The 20,873-nt window shown below is 38.0% G+C and overlaps 1 protein-coding gene across 10 annotated transcripts in view; it reads left to right on the top strand.

Annotated features, from left to right (window-relative positions):
* KDM6A (lysine demethylase 6A) overlaps positions 1-20,873 on the top strand; it is a 209,424-nt gene that overhangs the window by 87,874 nt on the left and 100,677 nt on the right. For all 10 annotated transcript variants that reach the window (XM_025857363.2, XM_025857360.2, XM_025857365.2 and 7 more), the window contains one exon: positions 14,688-14,746. In XM_025857363.2, the coding sequence (XP_025713148.1) occupies positions 14,688-14,746 (59 nt within the window). The remainder of the gene's footprint in view (positions 1-14,687; positions 14,747-20,873) is intronic.

The raw sequence follows: 20,873 nt of genomic DNA, 5'->3' as shown, positions 1-20,873 counted from the left end.
TATTGTATTGTTGTCAATGTGTTTCTTTGCTTTTGTTATTAATTGCCTTATATAATTGGCTGCTCCCATGTTAGGGGCATAGATATTTACAATTGTTAGATCTTCTTGTTGGATAGACCCTTTAAGTAGGATATAGTGTCCTTCATCTCTTATTACAGTCTTTGTTTTAAAATCTAATTTGTCTGATATAAGGATTGCCACTCCAGCTTTCTTTTGGTATCCATTAGCATGGTAAATGGTTTTCCACCCCCCTCACTTTCAATCTGGGGGTGTCTTTGGGTCTAAAAATGAGTCTCTTGCAGACAGCATATTGATGGGTCTTGTTTTTTAATCCAATCTGATAGCCTGTGTCTTTTGATTGGGGCATTTAGCTCATTTACATTCAGGGTAACTATTGAAAGATATGAATTTAGTGCCATTGTATTGCCTGTAAGGTGACTGTTACTGTATATTGTCTGTGTTCCTTTCTGATCTATGCTACTTTTAGGCTCTCTGCTTAGAGGACCCCTTTCAATATTTCTTGTAGGGCTGGTTTCGTGTTTGCAAATTCCTTTAGTTTTTGTTTGTCCTGGAAGCTTTTTATCTCTCCTTCTATTTTCAATGACAGCCTAGCTGGATATAGTATTCTTGGCTGCATATTTTTCTCATTTAGTGCTCTGAAGATGTCATGCCAGTCCTTTCTGGCCTGCCAGGTCTCTGTGGATAGGTCTGTTGCCAATCTAATGTTTCTACCATTGTAGGTTACATGTCTCTTCTCCCGAGCTGCTTTCAGGATTTTCTCTTTGTCTCTGAGGCTGGTAAGTTTTACTATTAGATGTCGGGGTGTTGATCTATTTTTATTGATTTTGAGAGGGGTTCTCTGTGCCTCCTGGATTTTGATGCCTGTTTCCTTCCCCACATGAGGGAAGTTCTCTGCTATAATTTGCTCCAATATACCTCTGCCCCTCTCTCTCTTTCTTTTTCTTCTGGGATCCCAATTATTCTAATGTTGTTTCATCTTATCATATCGCTCGTCTTTTGAATTCTGCCCTCGTGATCCTGTAGTTGTTTATCTTTCTTTTTCTCAGCCTCTTTATTTTCCATCATTTGGTCTTCTATATTGCTGATTCTCTCTTCTGCCTCATTTATCCTAGCAGTTAGTGCCCCCATTTTTGATTGCACCTCATTAATAGCCTTTTTGATTTCGACTTGGTTAGATTTTAGTTCTTTTATTTCTCCAGAAAGGGTTTCTCTGATAACTTCCACGCTTTTTTCAAGCCCAGCTAGTATCTTTAAAGTCATGATTCTGAACTCTAGGTCCGACATCGTACTAATATCTGTATTGAGTAGGTCCTTGGCAGACGGTACTACCTCTTGTTCTTTTTGCTGAGGTGATTTTTTTCGTCTTGTCGTTTTGTCCAGAGGAGAATAGATGAATGATAGAACAAAATGCTTACACGTTAACAACGTCCCCAGCAAATATACTCTATACAAATCAGAAAAGACCTGAAACCAGGGGAAAAGAAAGGGAAAGAAAGAAAAAAGAAAGAGAAAAAAAGAAAAAGATAAAAACAACCAAAAACAGAACAAAACAAAAAAAACAATATGATCACATATGATCAGGCTAGTGATAGATCAGTGCCACACACTAGATTTTGGGCGTATTTTGGTCTGTTAGAAGAAAGTGCCTCCTAATATTTTAAAGGAAGAAAGACTTATATATGTACAGAAAAAGGGTTGATACAATGAAGGGATGGAAGATGACTGTAAAGATGAAAATTATAAAAGATTCTATAAAAGGAATTGATAAGTTATTTGAAAAAGAAGATTTAATAAAAAAAAAAAAGGGGGAGGGAATGTATCAGGCAGGAGACTAGAACAAAGCCCATACACTAGTGATTTAGGGTATATTTTGATCTGTTGGAAGAAACTGTAACTCAACATTTTAAAGAGAGAACAACTTATATATATATGCCAAAAATAAGGGTAATTACTATGAAGGGATAAAATATGACTCTAAAAATGAAAAATAAAAAATGTTTTTTTTTAAAAAAGGGATTGATAAGATGTTGGTTGAAAAAGGGAAAAAGAAAAATTCAAAAAAGAAATCCAGTTAAAAAAATTAACTTTGAAAAACTAATGAATCATGGTAAAAAAGCCATGAATTCTCTGTGCAGTATTCCCCTAGCGCTGGAGTTCTCCCGTTCTCCTTGATCGGTAAACTTGGTCTTGGCTTGCTGGCTATTCGTGCTGATCTTCTGGGGGAGGATCCTGTTGCCGAGGTTCCCAAATGTCTTTGCCGGAGGCAGAATTGTCCCGCCCTTGTCGGTCTGGGCTAAGCAGTCTGCTCGGGTTTGCTCTCAGCTTTTGTTCCCTGCAAGCTCCCGGCACAGCTTTGGAGGACCAGAGTGAAAATGGTGGCCTCCCAATCTCCGCCCGGAGGAGCTGAGAACTCGGGGCCCCGCTCCTCAGTGTGCCCCCAGAGAAAAGCAGTCACTCCCGTGTCCCCGGTCTCCAGCCGCACTCCGTGCTCACCCGGCCTGTGACCGAGCGTTTCTATCTCTGGCCCCCGACCCCGTGTGGAGTCTCCAAACCCAGCAGATCCGTGCGGTGCGCTCCTGCGCCGCTCCTCCCCGGGGAGGAAGGGGAGTCTCCCCGGTTCTGCGGCTTGTTGGGTCCCTGCTGGAGGAGCAATGGCCCGACGGGGCCGCGGATCACAGTTTATGGCAATCCCGAGCTGAGAGCCCGCGCCTCGGCTCCGTCTCTGCAGCCGGCTTCCCTGCTCCAATACCTGGGAGCTCTGCCGCACTCAGGCATCCCCGGTCTTTCTGTGACCCCGAGGGTCCTGAGACCACACTGTCCTGCGAGGGTTCCACCCCCGCTTAGCCACTGGAGTGACGTCCCTCAGTGGAGCCGACTTCTAAAAGTTCCAATCTTGTGCTCCGCGGCTCTATCACTTGCCAGAAGCGGCGACGGAGGCCCCCGCCCCCGCCGACTGTCCTCCTGAACGCCTCGGATTCACTTCTCCGCACGTCCTACCTTCCAGTAAGTGGTCGCTTTTCTGTTCAGAGTTGTTGCTATTCTTTTCTTCGATCTCCTGTTGAGTTCATAGGTGTTCAGAATGGTTTGATCCCTATTCAGCTGAATTCCTGAGGCCAGACGAAATCTAGGTCTCCTACTCCTCCGCTCTCTTGCTCCCTACCCCTCTGCCATTTTCTTTTATTAAAATTTTTTTAACAAAATTTACTTGACAGAGAGCGCTTGAGCCCACAAGCAGGGAGCTGGTGGTGGGAGCAGCAGAGGGAGAGGGACAAGGAGGCCCTCCACTGAGCAGGGAGCCTGATTTGGGGCTTGATCCCAGGATCATGACCCAAGCCGAAGGAAGATGCTTAACCAACTGAGCTCTCCACGTGCCCCTTGTCTGCCATTTTCTAGCATCTTTATCATTTTGTGTTTGGTTTCTTTCAGTTGATTTTCTTCTTTCTCGAGAATGTGTTCTGTTTTCCTGAATCTTTGTATGTTGTGTAATTTTGTGTTAGATACTGGACATTCTGAAAATTATGCTAACTCTTGGTTCTATTATTTTCTTCTAGGGAGGTCCCCCTCCCCCTTTCTCTTTTATCAGGCAGTTACCTTTATTGGACTCCCAACTGCAAACTCAACTTCCTTCGGATGGCAACTTAAGTATCAACTTAGATCTTTTGTCTTTAACTTAGCTGTAAGTCTGTAACTTGCATACCGGAATCAGTCAGACATGTGGATAGAATTTAGAATTCTCTGGCTTTCTTTTCTGGAATTTCCCTTTATTTAGTGGGTTGTGATTTCTTCTTCCAGTCTTCAGGTTTTCTGTATTAGACTGCTTTTTCTACTAGTGACCCACTTTCACAAGTGCTATGCCTGGCAGCAAGTTAATAGCTGGGAAAATGGAACTCAGCCCATACAACTTTCCTCCTCTAAGCATGGCCTTTCATATTAGTTTCCTATTGCTGTTTTAACAACTTCCCACAAATTTAGTGGCTAAAAACACAAATTTAATTATCTTTTTTTTTTTTAGATTTTATTTATTTGAGAGAGAGAATGAGGGAGAGAGAGAGCATGAGAGGGGGAGGGTCAGAGGGAGAAGCAGACTCCCTGCTGAGCAGGGAGCCCGATGTGGGACTCGATCCCGGGACTCCAGGATCATGACCTGAGCTGAAGGCAGTCACTTAACCAACTGAGCCACCCAGGCACCCACAAATTTAATTATCTTACAGTTTTGAAAGGCAGAGTCCCAAATGCATCTTAGGGGAAACTAGTTGTCAGTAGGCCTTGTTCTTTCCGGAGGCTCTATTGGAGAATGTTTGCTTACCTTTTCTAGCTTCTGCAGTTTGCCCACATTCTTTGGCCTCATGGTCCTGTATCTTACTGCATTTTGTCCCCACATTGCCACCTTTGGCGTTTAACTTTCTTGCCTCCCTCTTACTAAGGACTCTTGTGATTACATTGGGTCTAACCTGGGTAATTCAGGATAACCTTCACATATAACAGTCCATTTAATCACAACTGCAAAGTATCTTTTGCCACATAAGGTAAATATTCTCAGTTTGGGGATTTAGGATATAGACATTTTGGGGGCCACTATTCATACTACCACGTCTTTCCACTAGAATCTGCCTGTTTCTGTTTACTCTTCAGTGCCCTTAGTTAGCTGCTTTATTTTATGTATTATAAATTCTATAAACCAGAGTTTATAGTTTTTATAAAACTATAGTTATTTTATAGTTAACTATCTCTAGGAGAGTCTTCACCAGTGTCATCTTACTTATTAGCCTTCATTGGAAGCAGTGGTGTGATAATGTATTGATACCATTTTGCTTGCTTTTTGAACTTAATAAAAATGTAATCGTGCAGCATATTTTAAAGTCTTGTCTTCTTTCAGTCAGTACTGTATATGTTAGATTCATTCCTGTAGTTGTATATTGCATTAGTTTGTTTCCATTGCTATGTAATACTTCATTATATGAATATGCCACAGTTTATTCATTTTATTATAGAAGGACATTGTTTTTTTTTAAATTTTTTATTGTTATGTTAATCACCATATATTACATCATTAGTTTTTGATGTAGTGTTCCATGATTCATTGTTTGTTCATAACACCCAGTGCTCCATGCAGAATGTGCCCTCTTTAATAGGACATTGGTTTTTAATGAATTTTGGCTGTTAGTGATTGTAACTTTCCAAGTTCTTGATGCTCTGGTAGTTGTCTGATGCCTGAAAACAGTTTTAAAACAATGTTTTGTCTGGCTTTTCTAGCTCTAATTACTTGGGTAGAAGAGGGAATTGGGATTTAAGACCAAAACAGATTAGTGTACCGTTGCCTGCAGTGGAACTCCCCTCTAATCTTACCTACATATAATAAGGAAAACTTAATGTAAAATTTATTATTTAAAAACTTACTGTAGATATTTTGAATAATAAGAGAACATAATTATGGGATGCCCAGTACATAGAATACTAATTAGCCATCAGAATAATTTATCATTGGTAGTTTCAAATTGTACAGAGTTCTTTTTTTGTTGTTTATTTACTTGAGGGAAGAGGTGGAGGGAGAAGCAGACTCCCCGCTGAGCAGGGACCCCGATGTGGGCCTTAGTCCCGGGACTCCAGGATTATGACCTGAGCTGAAGGCAGTTGCTTAACCAACTGAGCCACCCAGGCACCTAGTTGTACAGAGTTCTTAACAGGCAATTTGAGATCCTCCCAGGTGTCAAAAACTGACTCCCCACATACCAAGAACACAAACCTGAGTTTATTGCTTACCATGTTAAAGGAGAACACCACCTCTGCAAAGCTTTGTTGGTATCCTAGGGAAAAGGTAAGGTCAGAATTGATTGAGAATCGAAACTTTTTTTTAAGACAGGTCTTTCACTCTGAAAAACAAACTGAGGGTTCTAGAGGGGAGGGGGTAGGGGGATGGGTTAGCCTGGTGATGGGTATTAAAGAGGGCACGTTCTGCATGGAGCACTGGGTGTTATACGCAAACAATGAATCATGGAACACTACATCAAAAACTAATGATGTAGTGTATGGTGATTAACATATAATAATAATAATAAAGACAGGTCTTTCAATTTGGGAGCTTGATTGGGTAAGAATCTCTACAAATCTAACAGTCCAGAAATGATGCTTATAGCAAGGCAAGGAATTTGAGTTAAGGATTCAAAGAATCTTGGGCCTCAAACTGTTGTTGATGCTTTTCATTGAAGAATTGATGGTTACTATAATAATGGACAAACTATATGCCTGGGCAGGAGACATGGAAAAGTAAAGTAATGCTAATGAAAACAGGGGACTAGCAAAGTCATTTTAAGATAGACTTTCAGGAGGCGCCTGGGTGGCTCAGTCGTTAAGCGGCTGCCTTTGGCTCAGGTCATGATCCCAGAGTCCTGGGATCGAGCCCTGCATCGGGCTCCCTGCTCAGCGGGAAACCTGCTTCTCCCTCTCCCACTCCCCCTGCTTGTGTTTCTTCTCTGGCTTTGTCTCTCTCTGTCAAATAAATAAATAAAATCTTAAAAAAAAAAAAAAAAAGACTTTCAGGTGTGGTTTAGGTTCTCAGGTCCAGACTAAGTTTGGGGGTAGACATTTTTGGTTCTCTCAGGATTCAAGAATTTGTACCAGATTTTGTCACTTAAAGCCATTAATGCTACTTACTTTAATTTCTGTTTTCTAAACATCATTAAACAATGTAACAGTATTATTTGTGAGCCAATGAGTGTAAATACCCAGTGGCTGGTGGTGATCAGAATTCATATTCATGACAGTGATTTTTAACTTTTTATATTTGTAGTTTTGTCTAATTTTGTGTGATTTATACCCACAGTGTATTGTAAGTTGAAGAATATAAGTGTATGATTGATTTTTTAAAAAAAAAAATATGACTGAGATAATTATGTCCTTTTAGTTGCACTTCTTTCTTCAAACTGCATCTCTTCAAACCTGTCCTCTATAATTAGATCTTAAAAAATAAAATGATTCACCATTCTATAGGGCCCCAGTTCTTCATCTGAAATTCTTGCATGCAGAATTATGTATAGTTGAGTGGATTTTTTTGTGGGGGGGGATTTCAGAAAGATGATAATGCATTTACTGTATTACATAATATCCCTTGTGGCAACAACCTACTTACATCTCTGCAGTGATAGTATGATTGGTTATATTAAGTGGTAAGTAAATAAAGACTTCCTGTCAGTTCAGTTCAAGTCAGGGTTTTCCTACTCAAAGAGTTTTAGTGGCTGATTTATGATCACCTTTAGTTTTTGTTAGAGGCTTTTGGAATTCAGAATGAACAATTAGGTATCATTGATCTGTAATCCATGATTAAATTTTAATCTTTGTTTAACATTTCAGAACTCAAGGGTGTTTATTATGTAATTAAAAATTTTATTTCTTGAGAGATCATACTTTTTCTTACCTAGTTCAGTACAAATGAGTCATTTTTGAAATAGTGAAAATTTGCCAGTCATCTCATGGCTATTCTGTCATGCCATTACATGTTTACTATTAGTGATTACAATAAACACCTTTGTAACGCTAGCTAATAATAAAAGCTTATTTACTCAACAACTCTATTTACTGTGAAGAAATGGCATAATAATTTTAAAAAAATGTAGGAAGAAAAGCTTTCTTCTGACTAAGGTTCTTAGGCTAGGGCCTATGAATTCCTTAAAACAGGCAGATTAACAGGAGGGAAAAAAAAAACCAGTTTACACATGCAATGCGTATATATACCTGTGGGAGAACTCAGTGATGAGTAACTCCAAGGGTGGCTAGAATTTGGAGCTATATACCAACTTAGTAGGTGATGAGAGGGAGAAAGGGCACTTACAGGAAAACAGCTTTTTTCGGAAAATAAATGAGCCCTTAGGAGACTAGATGGGAGATATGATAGTCTTGTGACAAAGTCAGAGTTCCTCTCTGGGAGGGAGTTATGACACTTTGGTTCTTTTAGGAGGCTCTGCTTTTAACATATGAGGGATTCGAGGAACTCAGATGCCTTCACGCCAAAATAATTCCTATGCCAAAGTGGCATACTTTGGAGTACCATGTCCTAATCCCCTTCAACAATAGCAGCAAAACCTAAGGCCTTTCATGAGTCAGGAAAGTTTAGAAATTGCTGTTATGGTTTATAGTATGAAGTAGAAAGGTAGGAATGAAAAATTGTGTGTATGCTGTTAATGCTGCTATGTATTTGATTATACAAATAGAAGATGGTAAGCTACATGTTAAAATGGCAGGAGGTTCTGTTGCTTCCTGATGACTTTTATTAAGTATACTTTATTAAACAATTCTGATATACTTTTATTTATAATTGTGAACTTTTAAAATATATAAAACCTACCCTTTCTCCCTTTTTTTCCCACTTGAATTTAAGAAAGAAAAGCTTTTGAATTACGGTAGTATGCTTATCTAAAAGAACAATTGATAAAAAGTTGCAGAAACTAGGGAACTCGTGGAATCTGCACTCATCTTCTGACTTTTCAGTGACTTTTTCTATTATAGTAGTTGTGTCAGTCACTAACTGGCTTTTACCTTCATAGATGAGGGCTTTGTTGGCAATACACAGGGGTAAGTAAGATAGTTCCTGCTCTCAAGTTGCCCATATTCTTGTGAGGGGAGACACAAATAAGCATATGTTTTTGGTAAGTGATATATTGGAGGTGTTGAGGGACATGAGGGGGGTGGAAGTGTGTGTCTTTGAATAAAGGGTATGGGAAAGTCTGAGGGGGGATTAGAAACACTCCACAGAGAAGTTGCAATTTGAGGGAAGGATTAATGGCAGTTTTCCAGCTAGGAGACCTGGAGAGGCTTTCCAAGAAGAGAACTGAGCCAGCACATCAAAGTACAATCAATAGGTGTTTAGGGAATTCTGAAGTTATTGGTCTAGAGCAGAGGTCCAAAAACTTTCTTAAAAGAATGAAATAGTAAATGTTTTAGGCTTTGTGGGCCAAGAGACAACATCAGTTGTTTTGTAGATATTTAATTAATCAGTTACAATGTAACCATTATAAAATGTAAATATTATTTTTAGCTCTTGGGTTTAAAAGAAAAAATTTGACTGGCTATAGTTTGTGGACTCCTGCTTTAGAGCCTGGGGTTATTGTTGGGGGGTATAGGACTCAAGGTGGGGAAAGAAAGGCAAGGGTAAATGGGTTTACAACAGGTAGCACAGATCTGGAGGCTTAGATTTGTTTCAGTATTTGTTCAATATCTAATCAGTTTCTGTAGTACTGGAAATTAGAGTCCTAAAGTTAAATAAAACACAGTGACTTCGGATTGATTGAAATTGCATTGACTTTGTACATTAAAAAAAAAAAAACCCTCATTGTAAAGAGACTACTGTTTTTCTCCATAAAATTTTGTCATTTTTCCATGAAGTTCTTGTGCATATTATAAGGTATATTTTATATTTTACAGCTTTATTGCTATTATAAATGTCCTTTTAATTTTTTAAATCTCTGCTTATATATAGAAATGCAGTTGGCTTTTATATGTTAAATTTATTGAGCAGTTTCACTAACTTTTACTAACTTGGCTAATTTGACTATGTTACTTTGGATTTTCTATGTAGACTATCCTGCTTTTGTAATTAATGGTTATTTTGTTATTTCCAATTTTTTTTATCTTTTTGTCTGCTGTTGTGGTAATTAGGATGCCAGCACAGTATTGATTGGAAGAGGTGATAGAGTACATTTGTTGTTTCCTTTCTTAAAGGGAATGTTTTAAATGTTTTACCATTAAGTATGATTACTTAAGGTTACTTTGTTTTTTGTAAATAACAAACTAAGAAGAGAAAGAAACTTCTTTACCAAAAGCCAACTGTTAAAAATACCACTTTAAATGTCAGCATTTTTCTTCTGTGTGCAAATGCTTATTCTGCAGCCACTGAGATAGTTTTATATTTTTTCTGTTTAAACCAATCTTGTATTTCTGAGGTACGTTCAAATTGGTAATAAGTTTTTGCCATTGTTAGGTGATTGGGGTCACTAACATGTAATATCTTTACATTTTTTTTTTTTTTAATTATTTGAGAGAGAGCAAGTGCAAGTGGGGGGAGTGGCAGAGGGAGAGAATCCCAAGCCGACTTGCTGCTGAGCCCTGAGATCATGACCTGAGCCAAAACCAAGAGCTGGAAGCTCAACCGACTGAGGCACCCAGGTGCCGCAGTATCTTTGCATTTTTGTTCATAATTGGAATAGGTCTCTGTTTTTCCTTTCTTGAGTTGTCTTTTTCTTATGCCTTGGCACTGGTTCTGCATTCTGGGGAACTGGTCAGGGAAGGAGGAAACAGAGCAACAACGCTTTCCTTTAAGGGAATCATGAGATCATACATACCTCACTGGTGAGAATGTAGTAATTTGAGCATTCCTAGCTGCAAGGGAGGCTGAGAAATGTATTTTGTCTGATCCTAAGGCAATAGAAAACAGTAAGGGAAGGTACATGTTGTTGCAAAATAGACTGTACTAGTAATACAAATTACTCATGTTAATTGGCTAATAAGGGAATTATAATTATGTCTGTATGACCTGAAAGTCTTAATGTTTCACTTAAATTTTTTTCTAAATGGAATATAATTACAACCTTTTTAGGAAAGAGAAAAGCTCTCAGCTTGACTGCTGCACTACTAGCAGGAGTGCTGTAGTCTCGATTTTAAGGAAATTAAACATGAATACCTGCATCCTAATCCTTTTCCTTAGAAAGGCACATCCCCAATCTTGTACAGTCACAGCTCTCAGCTATTTTCAGTACCTGCCAGCTCTGCTCTAATTAAAGGGTTGCCAGCATTCCAACTTTGTTCATTTTTGAAAGATTTTATTTATTTATGAGAGAGAGCAAGCGAATGAGCAGGATGGGAGGGGTAGAGGGAGAAGCAGATTCCTGCTGAGCAGAGAGCCCGACACGGGGCTTTGATCCCAGGATCTTGAGATCATGACCTGAGCCGAAGGCAGGCACTTAACTGACTGAGCCACCCAACTGACTGAGCCACCCAGGCACCACAAGGAGTTTCTTTTAAGAGCTATGTTGGGGATCAGTGAAAACACTACTATGGACTCTGGTATTGGTGAACTGCTAACTTAATGAACCACATCCGTGACAATAACTTTACTGTAGACACACTATAAGAACCTTCAGTATAAGTTGATAGCAGTCTCATCAGGTTGTAATTTCTTAATTTGGGGTTGTGATGGGTACTGTAATATAGTCAAGGTCAGAGGTTGGCAAACTTCTTTTGTAAAAGGCCAGATAGTAAATATTTTAGGCTTTTTTGTAAGCCTGATAGTCTCTCTTTTGCAGCTGTTCAGTTCTGCTTTTGGAGCTGGAAGCAGCCATAGACAATAAGTAAATGGGTGGGTGTAGCTATGTTCCGGTAAAACTTATTTACAGAAACAGGTGCCTGGCTGGATTTCATCCGTGTGCCATAGTTTGCTGACTCCTGGTATGGATACTCTAACCTCTAAAGATTTGTATTGAAGCAGGAGTATATTTATTAAATAGTACATTTCCCAGGAAGTTACTCCCCTAACTCTTCATAGTATAGGTTGAAGAACGACTACGTCATATTTAAATTAATTTCCATATCAATGCCTTGGCTCAGGTCATCTTTTTGCATAAACCTTTGTTTCTCAGTGGGGATGCTATTGGCATTTGTGGTGAGATTGTATATTGGGAAGGAATTCATTTATTTAAGAGCATGTAGCCATTCACACCTCCAGGTCACTGTTTCTAAAGATGGGTGTTAGAACCTCTGGCTGAGATGGCTTGTTTTTCCTTCTCCTTTCCCAGCTATCCTTGAGAACAGTACCCAAGTACTACCTGTTTTCCTAGTCCTTATTATACTTCATTAACTCTTAAATGGTTGTAGTTGGATTATATTATTATGCACTTAATTTCATAATCTTTTGTCATTAAATTGTAAATTCGTTGAGGATAGGGATTTTTGTCTGCTCACTACTGTCTTCCCAGTGCTGATAACTCTGCTATGACTCATAATAGATGCTCAATAAAACTTTGAATTACATGGTTTACTGTTATGGAAAAATGAGATTTAATTCCTTGCTGAGATATATAAGCTCCTGGTTAATAGGAACCGTTCCTCATACTAATTCTTTGTCATCTAGGGAGCTGAGTTTAATAACTGAGCTTAAATACTGGGTGATTCAATTTACTAAACCTTTGGGCATCTGCTGTGTAGAAGGCACTGTGCTAGGTGATAACGGGATACACACATAATTAGCATTCCTGCCTTTGTGGCATTTTTGTCTGGTGAGATGGGGTTTAGTCAGTACACAAATAACAAAAGTATAGTAGTTAAGAATGAGCCCTGGAGGCAGGCCTAGATTCAGTTCCTTTGTCCACTACTTAGTACCTGTCTTTTTGAGCAAGTTGTTTAATCTTTCTGATCCTTGTTTCTTTATTCTATAAAGGAAGCCCTCCACCACCTCATAGAGTTGTTTGAACCTTCAAAAAGAAATGATATTAGCATTTTGCATTAAATTAAGTTTTTACTATTAATAATGTCTTAGGATAGAGGCATTGTGCAGGGGACAAATTTAGAGGTTGGAAAGATTACTTCTGGGTTGAGGTAGGAGAAGCAACAGAGCTTCATGGGGAAGATGCCATTTAAAATGGATCTTGAATAATTGATAGAATTTATAAGGTGGCAGGGATAGGGTGAGATTTCCTAGAGTGGGAAGGATAAGCTAGGAACAAAGTAAGGACTATTGGGAGATGCCAGGTATTTCTTGAAAGCAGAAATGCTCCTCCGTAAATTCCACCACACCCCACCCCACCTTCTCTGGGTAATTACCTCAGTCCGTGACAGATACTAATCAGCCGTGCTCCATTCCCTGCAGTCTCACTTGAGAAGACAGTTGTCTTTCAGATCTAGACTTTCTGGGTCGAACACTGCATGACTCGGAATTAACTACTCCTGCATTCTTAATATCACTGTTCTCCCCACTCTCCATCACCTGCACAGACTAGGTTGCATACTTCTTGACAGCAGGGAAGTATGTTTTTATCAGTTTGGCTTGCTCAACCCTTGAGTATTGTCCCTGACACCTAGTAAATGCTCAAATTATTTCAGGGGGTGGGGGATGGGGTGATAAATGAATGATCCTGATTAAAACCAGTTCCAAGCAAATTAAAAAAGATTTTTTAAATAATCAGCTTTTGAAATAGATGTTGTCTGAGGCCTTTGTGTGAATCCCCAAATCTATGAATACCTCTCATAGCATGTAATTTTCTCATTTGGAAAGCTGGGGGTAATGAGGTTTTAATGAAATTAAATCTTCATATTTATTACATTCTAAGATAAACATTTTTCAGTGTTTCCAGAAGGGTACTTGAAATTCAGAGGAAGTGCACAATATAATCCTCGAACAAAATTTAGTATTAAAAAAAAAATAATTGCAGGCCAAAAAGTCACCCAGCTGTTTACTTTTGTTTACACTTTAAACATCACTGATTTTTTTTTCTTCTCTAACCAGTGACTAATAGCAGTTGTGGGATAAGTACTCTAGTCCCTCACACGTAGGGCCAGATGATTTAGGAATGTTCCACACTGTCTACTAGAGATCCCCAGCAGGATTGAATCCCAGTTGTATAACCAGCCATTATTGCACCCTTTATTGGCGTCCTTCCCTTCCCTGCCTCACTTCTCCACTCCCTTATTGGTATTTCCTAGGGCAACTTCCCAGATAAACTACTTATATTTAAAACCTTCTGTCTCAGGGTGTGCTTCTGGGCGAATACAACCCAAGACTGTATGGCAAGAAGCATTTTATTAAAAGTCTTAAATTTTCAGGTTTTAGAATATAGATTTGTAGAAATTTCTTCACAAGGGTCAGTGTGAAAAGCTTTATTATTTTTTTTAAACAGATAAGGTTTACCAAAACATTTGCTTATGTGTTGGCAAAACATGTAATAGATACTCAAACATTTGCCCTTTTTGAAAAAAGGGAGTAGCTAGCTAGTTCCTATTTGGAGGCCAGAGGTCAGAATGAGTCTGGATAAGCATCTTTCTGTTTTGTACTAAAAAATGAATCACTGATGTTTATTTACTTTTTATTTTTAAATTTTTTTAAAGATTTATTTATTTTTTAGAGAGAGAGCGCAGGCATGGTGGGGTGGGGAGAGAAGCAGAGGGAAAGGGAGAGAAATCTCAAGCAGACTCCCCGCTAAGCAGGGCTGATCTCAGGACCCTGAGATGGTGACCTGAGCCGAAATCAAGAGTTGGACGCTTAACTGACTGAGCCACCCAGGTGCCCCAGGAATCACTGATGTTAAAGCCCCAAATGTAAATGGCTAGGTGTCATTTTAGCATGTGTGGGCTTTTTTTTTTTAAGACTAAAATTTGTTCTAGGTTTATATTGTGCATTTCCTTTGAATTGTAACTACCTTCCTGGCAGCACTGAATATAAAATTAAATGTAGTTAAAGAAACAAAGAACCAGAGAAAGAATACAGATGCAAGCAAGAGAGAATAGGATACCATAATCCAAGCATTTTCTTATTTCTGAATGATAGGTTTTTATTTTAGATGTTCCCATGGAATTCTGCTGACAGGTTTTTTTTTTTTTTTTTCAGGGCAGGTTTGATTAAAAAGAAACCAGAGAATCTCTCCCAAGTTAAATGATTTTCCTAAGTCTCTTTTTCCTTTTATTTACAGAATGCTGCCTTTTTATATGGTCTTGGTTTGGTCTACTTCCATTACAATGCATTTCAGTGGTAAGTTGACATAAAACTAATAACTCCAATTATTTCTAGTAAATAGCTTGTTTTGTTTGATATTGTCTGTGTATGTATAATAAATACAAAGTATTTTAATGTCACTAAGCCTACAGTTTTAAGTAATCTCTTGAATTGATTGGATTGTTCCTTCAGAGATACTGACTCACTTTAGATTGTTAGAGTTGTATATGTTTATAAAAGAATATAGTATGAGATTCTGATTAAAGAAGGCTTAGACTGGAAAGCTTTTGGAATTTCTCATTCACTCATTATGGACCAGTGGTCCCCAGATTATTCAAACTGGAGAATGACTATGCTCTCACATCTCAAGGTCTGTGGGTAAATGATCTTTGATGACCAGTATGTTTACCTTTTCAAACTTTTAGACAAGATTGGCTGCTTACCGCCCCCCCAAGACACATACCCCAATATATATGTATGTGTGTGCTAGTATTTTCCAGTTTCCAGTAACTAGGCACCAGATTACAAGCTCTCAATTCTCTCATTTATAAAATAGGAATAATGGTATACCTTCAGAGTCAGAGATTAAATATGATAGGAATATATAAGATCTTATAAACTCTATAAAGTGTAGGGCCCTGTTGTTATGGCCTTTACCCTCTTGTTGCTTTTCTTATGAGACAAGATAATAATGTTCTCCAATGGAATTAACATAGAATTTGAGTTTGAAGATAGGCATTCTGGTCTCAGTGCTGTCACTTAATTTGATCTTGAGTTAAATAGACTGCCTAGGTCTGTTTTCCTGTGTGTGTGTGTGTGTGTGATTTTTTTTTTTTAAGTGCGTTGTAGTCACTTGCCTTTTACACTTTACAGTAATGTATATTTTGTAAACCATAAAGCCCTTTCCAGACATTTTTTTATTTGAAGCATATCCAATTTTGTCAGAGTCTCTTCTGTTCTCCATAATTTTAACCTGAGCGAATGCTGTGAGAGTCCAAAGCAAGGTTTTGACCAAAGGTTATAACCCTGTCATGTACCTGTTGGGCACCCTGAGTATTTATTACAGAGCTTTTAAATGTGTATTGGCAGTGATTCAGTATGGTTTCCCTAAAGATGAAACTGTAGACATGGATGACTTTTTCTGTGTGCTTTTTCTTCCCTCTTTGCTTTTGGTTCTGTTGGGTTTTGATCATCTCTGGAAGCACTGCATTGTTAGAGAATACCTGTGTGTATATATAGAGTATTGTAATCATTCAGATTACTCATTTTGTTTGTAAACTTTACAAAACTTTAATTGATCTTTATAAAGAAGCTTTGTAATTTTTTTCTCTTAAATTATCCATTACTGTAGAGCAATCCTAAACTTAAGCTTCCTAACCTCATGTCCAGTTGCTTCATATTTAAAACCAAGGATAGATTAGGACTGTTTTAAAAGAGTCTTAGTTTCTTGAAGATCCTGTTCATAGTATACACAATTCTAAACTTTTAGAACCAGAAGTGGTCTTAGAGAACTTAGTTTATTCCCTTAATTTTGTAGATAACGAAAGCAGGGTGTGTGTGTAACTGAATATTATGTAACTCTTCAGTGGCAGAAGTGAGGTTATGCTCAGATTCCCCAGTCTAATGTTTTTTCTACTGTACTCTGTCCCCAGGTTTGAAGATTGACAGGTAGTTATTTTTTAATCAGTTTTTGCAGTTGTTCTCCTGGGCACATTGGTACATTCTTTATGGCTAGCCAGAAGTAATTTATGTGAAACCTGAGGCAAGGAACTCTACAGTTTAGGAATGGACATGTATACCACACACCAGCGGTTTTTCACCTACCTTTGATAACGTGTGAGCTCCCTGTAGATGGAAGATAGAGACGGAAAATCAGTAATGAAGTGAAACCATCATCAGTTCAAAATTGGGTTACTTTCATTAAGTGCCGTGACCATGTCAACTTAGGAGACTTGTAGCTGTGGAACATTATATCATATGATTCCTTATCTGTATATGATATCTGTATCCTTCAGTTGACCTAAGAAATGAAACTGAATGATAAAAGGACAATGCAGTGTCTGAATTAACAAGTGCCCTCTGGTCTGTTGATCCTGTCCTGGTCACCACCATTTTCTCACGTCTTAAGTTTCAACTCTAGCTGCTTACTAAAATGACATATTTCACACCCTGTCTGAATCCATCCTAGCTATGTGTTTTCTCTCTTGCTGGTCAGATTTTTTTTTTTTTTTTCCCCACAAACTCTCGTGTCCCATCCTTTAACTTATCTTGCTATTTCTTGAACAGCTGGCAGAATTAGAAAGCATGGAGTAGTTGCTTGGTGAGTTTCAGAATACAGCCTTAAGTGTTAGGAACTTCCTTAGGTTATGTATGTTTTATTTGGTTTTATTTGTAAGTAGCTGTTAATTGCTGGGATCAGGCATTTTTCTTCTCCCTGAAATTATTTACATGAAATTTTGGGATATGTTGAAAAAATTTTTCTAGAGAAGAGTGTGTTATGCCCTTTTTTGTATTGTCAGCTCTAAGGATCTGCCTAGGATGTCTCAGAATGTTTTATCTTTAGTATATTTGTAGTTTAAGTAAAATTTGATACTTGGTAATGGTGTCTGTTGGCGTTTGCTAGGTTAATAAGTATTTGGTGATAATGTGTGTGACCAACGTGTGTTGGGGTTGGTGACAGTGACTTAATATTATTGAGAACAATTTTATTAAGTATAGTTTTATCTCTTAACTTGTTTGCCTTGTTTCTTGCTATAGTCTGTCCATTGTTTCTTTTGGCGTTGATTTTATGGGTTAGCTTCTAGATCACTTGTTATTTGGTCAGTTTTTCCAGTTGTCAGTTGCATTCTCTTCTTGGAGGAGCCCATGTCAGAAAGTAGTAGAGCAACTGTAACATCCTTATTGTACTTACGATGATTATTCAGTTTTACTATTGATTGTACTCCGTATTGTGGGACCAGAGTTAATAAAGATGCCCAGAAGGGGAAAGATACAGAAGCACAAAGTAAAATAGGAACATCAGAGAGCTAGAACCAGTCTTTATACAGCCATTCCTTTACAGGTACATGAATGCATGCCCATGCCTTCACTTGTTCTTGCCCTTGAAGGGGGTACATTGCTCGGGGTACCTTGAACTGAGTTTCTTCTTGCCTTATAGTGAGAAACCTGTGTCCTCGGGTGAGAGGAATTGAAATACATACAGTAATAAATTATTATAGCTTATAGCCATACTTCTAAATATATCCATCTGAAAATTCATATCAATCCTCTCTTTCTAGCCTGGAACCTTTTGTATTCCCATTGATCAATATCAGAAGGGTCTTACGGTGGCAAATTTAAGAGATACATAATTCTATGCTAGAAGCATAGGATTTTGGAAATTAAGCTCCCAAATCTAACCGATAGGCCTGATAAGGAAATATAGTGATTATTGTTGACATTAAAAAGGGTTAGGGGAATGAGGTGGAGGTGAGATTGGAAACATAGAAGTATTAACACTGTACAAGTGAAGTTTTTTTTTTTTTTTTAGGATTAATTCCTTAAGCACTGTACCAATCACAAGTGTTCTTAAAAGTGTAGGAATATCTGTTCTCCATTGTGGTGACCACTTCGGGTGCAAATGAACCTAATGTCTTCGTAATACTACCATTGATCCTGAAGCTTGTCTAGCATGGAGTCTGGCAAAAACTTAATAACTGTTTTTGAGCTATCATAATACAAAGTAATGCTCTTAGATGAAAAGCTTAAGTATAGTTCCATTAAAATGAAACAGTTTATGTTAACATGTGTTATTTATTATGTACACTTCTGTTTTGACAAAACTAGCATTTAACTAAGGCAGTTCTGGTAAAGTTATGCTTACCAGTGACACATAGATTGCCAGAGAGAATTTGGAAGGGCTTGGACTAATTAAGCTTCAGGGAAATTATGGATAAAAACATAAACCTTTGCAGGAGGGGAAGGAAAAAATGTCTCCCACTATCTGGGGTGATGAAATGAAGACTGGCTAAAGAGCAAAAAAAGCCATGAAGGAACACATTAGCAAATGACAATGTGAAGAACTCTTGTGTGATATTTCTAACTGAGCCTCACATTTAAGGTCCTCTCTGGTTCGGCCTCAGATGGTCCTTCTTGTCTACTGTTCCCCTAAATATATTCTTTGTGTCAGTCACATTATAATTAACATTTCCCTGGAAATGTATTGAGCATTTTTTTTTACCTATGTAACTTTGTGCCGTTTACTGTGTTTGGTCTGCTTTCTCTTACCATCTCCACCTTTAAAAATCCTGCCTTGCCTGTCTCTTTGATTCATCAAATCTTTCATTTGTCTCATTTAAAAGGAACCTCTACACTTCATAATATCTGTGTGTGGAAGTATTTATCTGTTGTGTGTATACATGTTATTACTGATTTAGAGTTAGAATATTTGCCCTTTTATTGGTATGAAATTTTGTGGTATTAGACCATTTATCCCTTCAGATATCCCTGAGGGATATCTCCAGACTCAGCTTTATTAGCCTTGAAAAGTTAAAAGTTTTATTATGTCTCTTTCCAAATGTACTAAAACTGTGCTAGGGTCATTTAGTTAATATTATTTTTACTATAGTTTGGTAAAGTCCTGAGGAAGCTTTTTCTTTTTAATGACTTTGTAAAAACAAAAAGTGCATATTGCTGTGCATAATTATCATTGGCATTTTTTCTCAAAATCTAAAAGATGTGGTGTTTTATATCACCAAAATTATTGCTAGAGAACATGCTTTAATATTTGAAAAGTATAAACCTTTCCAGGCATTGTATCATGAAAATATTTTACAGTTTTGGGTAGCCATTTCTCATGTTCTGAAATTCTGTCATCAGAATACTGAGGTCAGCAGAATTTATATGTGTTGGTGTTTTTACTCTAGTTTGTGGTGCAGAGATCATGCTCTGTCTACATACAGTTTGGTGAGTTAAGAATGTGGTAAAATGATGACCAAAATTAGAATGTAGTCTGAATGATAACCTATTTTCTCCACACACTCCTCTGTTACACACACACACACACACACATACACACACACACACACACACACACACACACACCCCTTTTCCCTTTTTTCCCCTAAGGTGGGGAAAAACTGAGGAAGCACACAGGGAAGATGGGTAAAAAGCTTAGAAAAGGAAATGAAAATGAACCTAGATATATTTTGTTAGATGAGAGGAGCTCAGTAAATAGACCGTGGAGCATTGCTGTCTCCTGCCCCCACGAGAAGCCCAGTCAACCAACTATTAAAAGTGATGGCATTAGTAAACATCTATTAAATCTAACCGTTTTCTGTATTATTTAGACCATTAAAGATAAAAGAGTGTGGACCTCAAAGAATAGGCCACTTGGAAAAACTGGAGAGTAGTATACCACTACACAGAGAATAAAATGATTTGATTATAAAGTGGACCTAACTGCTGGTTAACACTAAGCAAAGCATAGTTGGTATTGAGTTTGGGTGGTCAGTCTTTTAGGTAACAGCGGATTTAGGGTGAAATAGAAGAATAAAAATATTTCAGATTGGGAGACCATCCTGAGGAGAAGCAGTGAAGTCAAGAGGGCCAGTATTTGCATAAAGAAATTCCCGAAATAAGCCAGATCATAGCTGAGGAAGAACAGTGTTGGGTCATAACTGGGAATAGAGTTGAATAGGTACTAGGTTCTGCTCACAGACCTTAAATGCTACATGGAGATTTGACTTAGAGTATCATGGTTAGTAGGCAATGACAGGAGGCACATGTTTGAGGAAACATAGGGTAAGCCAGAGCAGAGTGAGGGTGTCCTTAAAGAGCATATCTATTTCAGTAATCTAGTAATGAGATATTGAAGATTTGGTCTGCAAGGTATTGAATTTGAGGAAAACTTTGAAACAACAAGAACTTGATGATTTGATATATATTGGCCATAACATCTCATGGGTACTTTTTATTTATTTATTTATTTTTTAAAAATTTATTTATTTGAGAGAGAGAGTGAGCTCTGGCGGGGGGAAGTGGCAGAGGGAGAGGGAGAAGAAAGAGTCTTTTTTTTTTTTTTTTTAACAATTTTATATATTTGTCAGAGAGAGAAAGAGCAAGCACAAGCCAGGGGAGCTGCAGGCAGAGGGAGAACCAGGCTTCCCGCTGAGCATGGAGCCCA

Source organism: Callorhinus ursinus, unplaced genomic scaffold (assembly GCF_003265705.2).
Source record: "Callorhinus ursinus isolate GAN/ISIS: 27379988/994484 unplaced genomic scaffold, GSC_fseal_2.0 scaffold16, whole genome shotgun sequence".
Classification (NCBI taxonomy): Eukaryota; Metazoa; Chordata; class Mammalia; order Carnivora; family Otariidae; genus Callorhinus; species Callorhinus ursinus.
The sequence above is the reverse complement of the archived record's forward strand: the minus strand, read 5'-3'. Positions and strand labels throughout refer to the sequence as shown.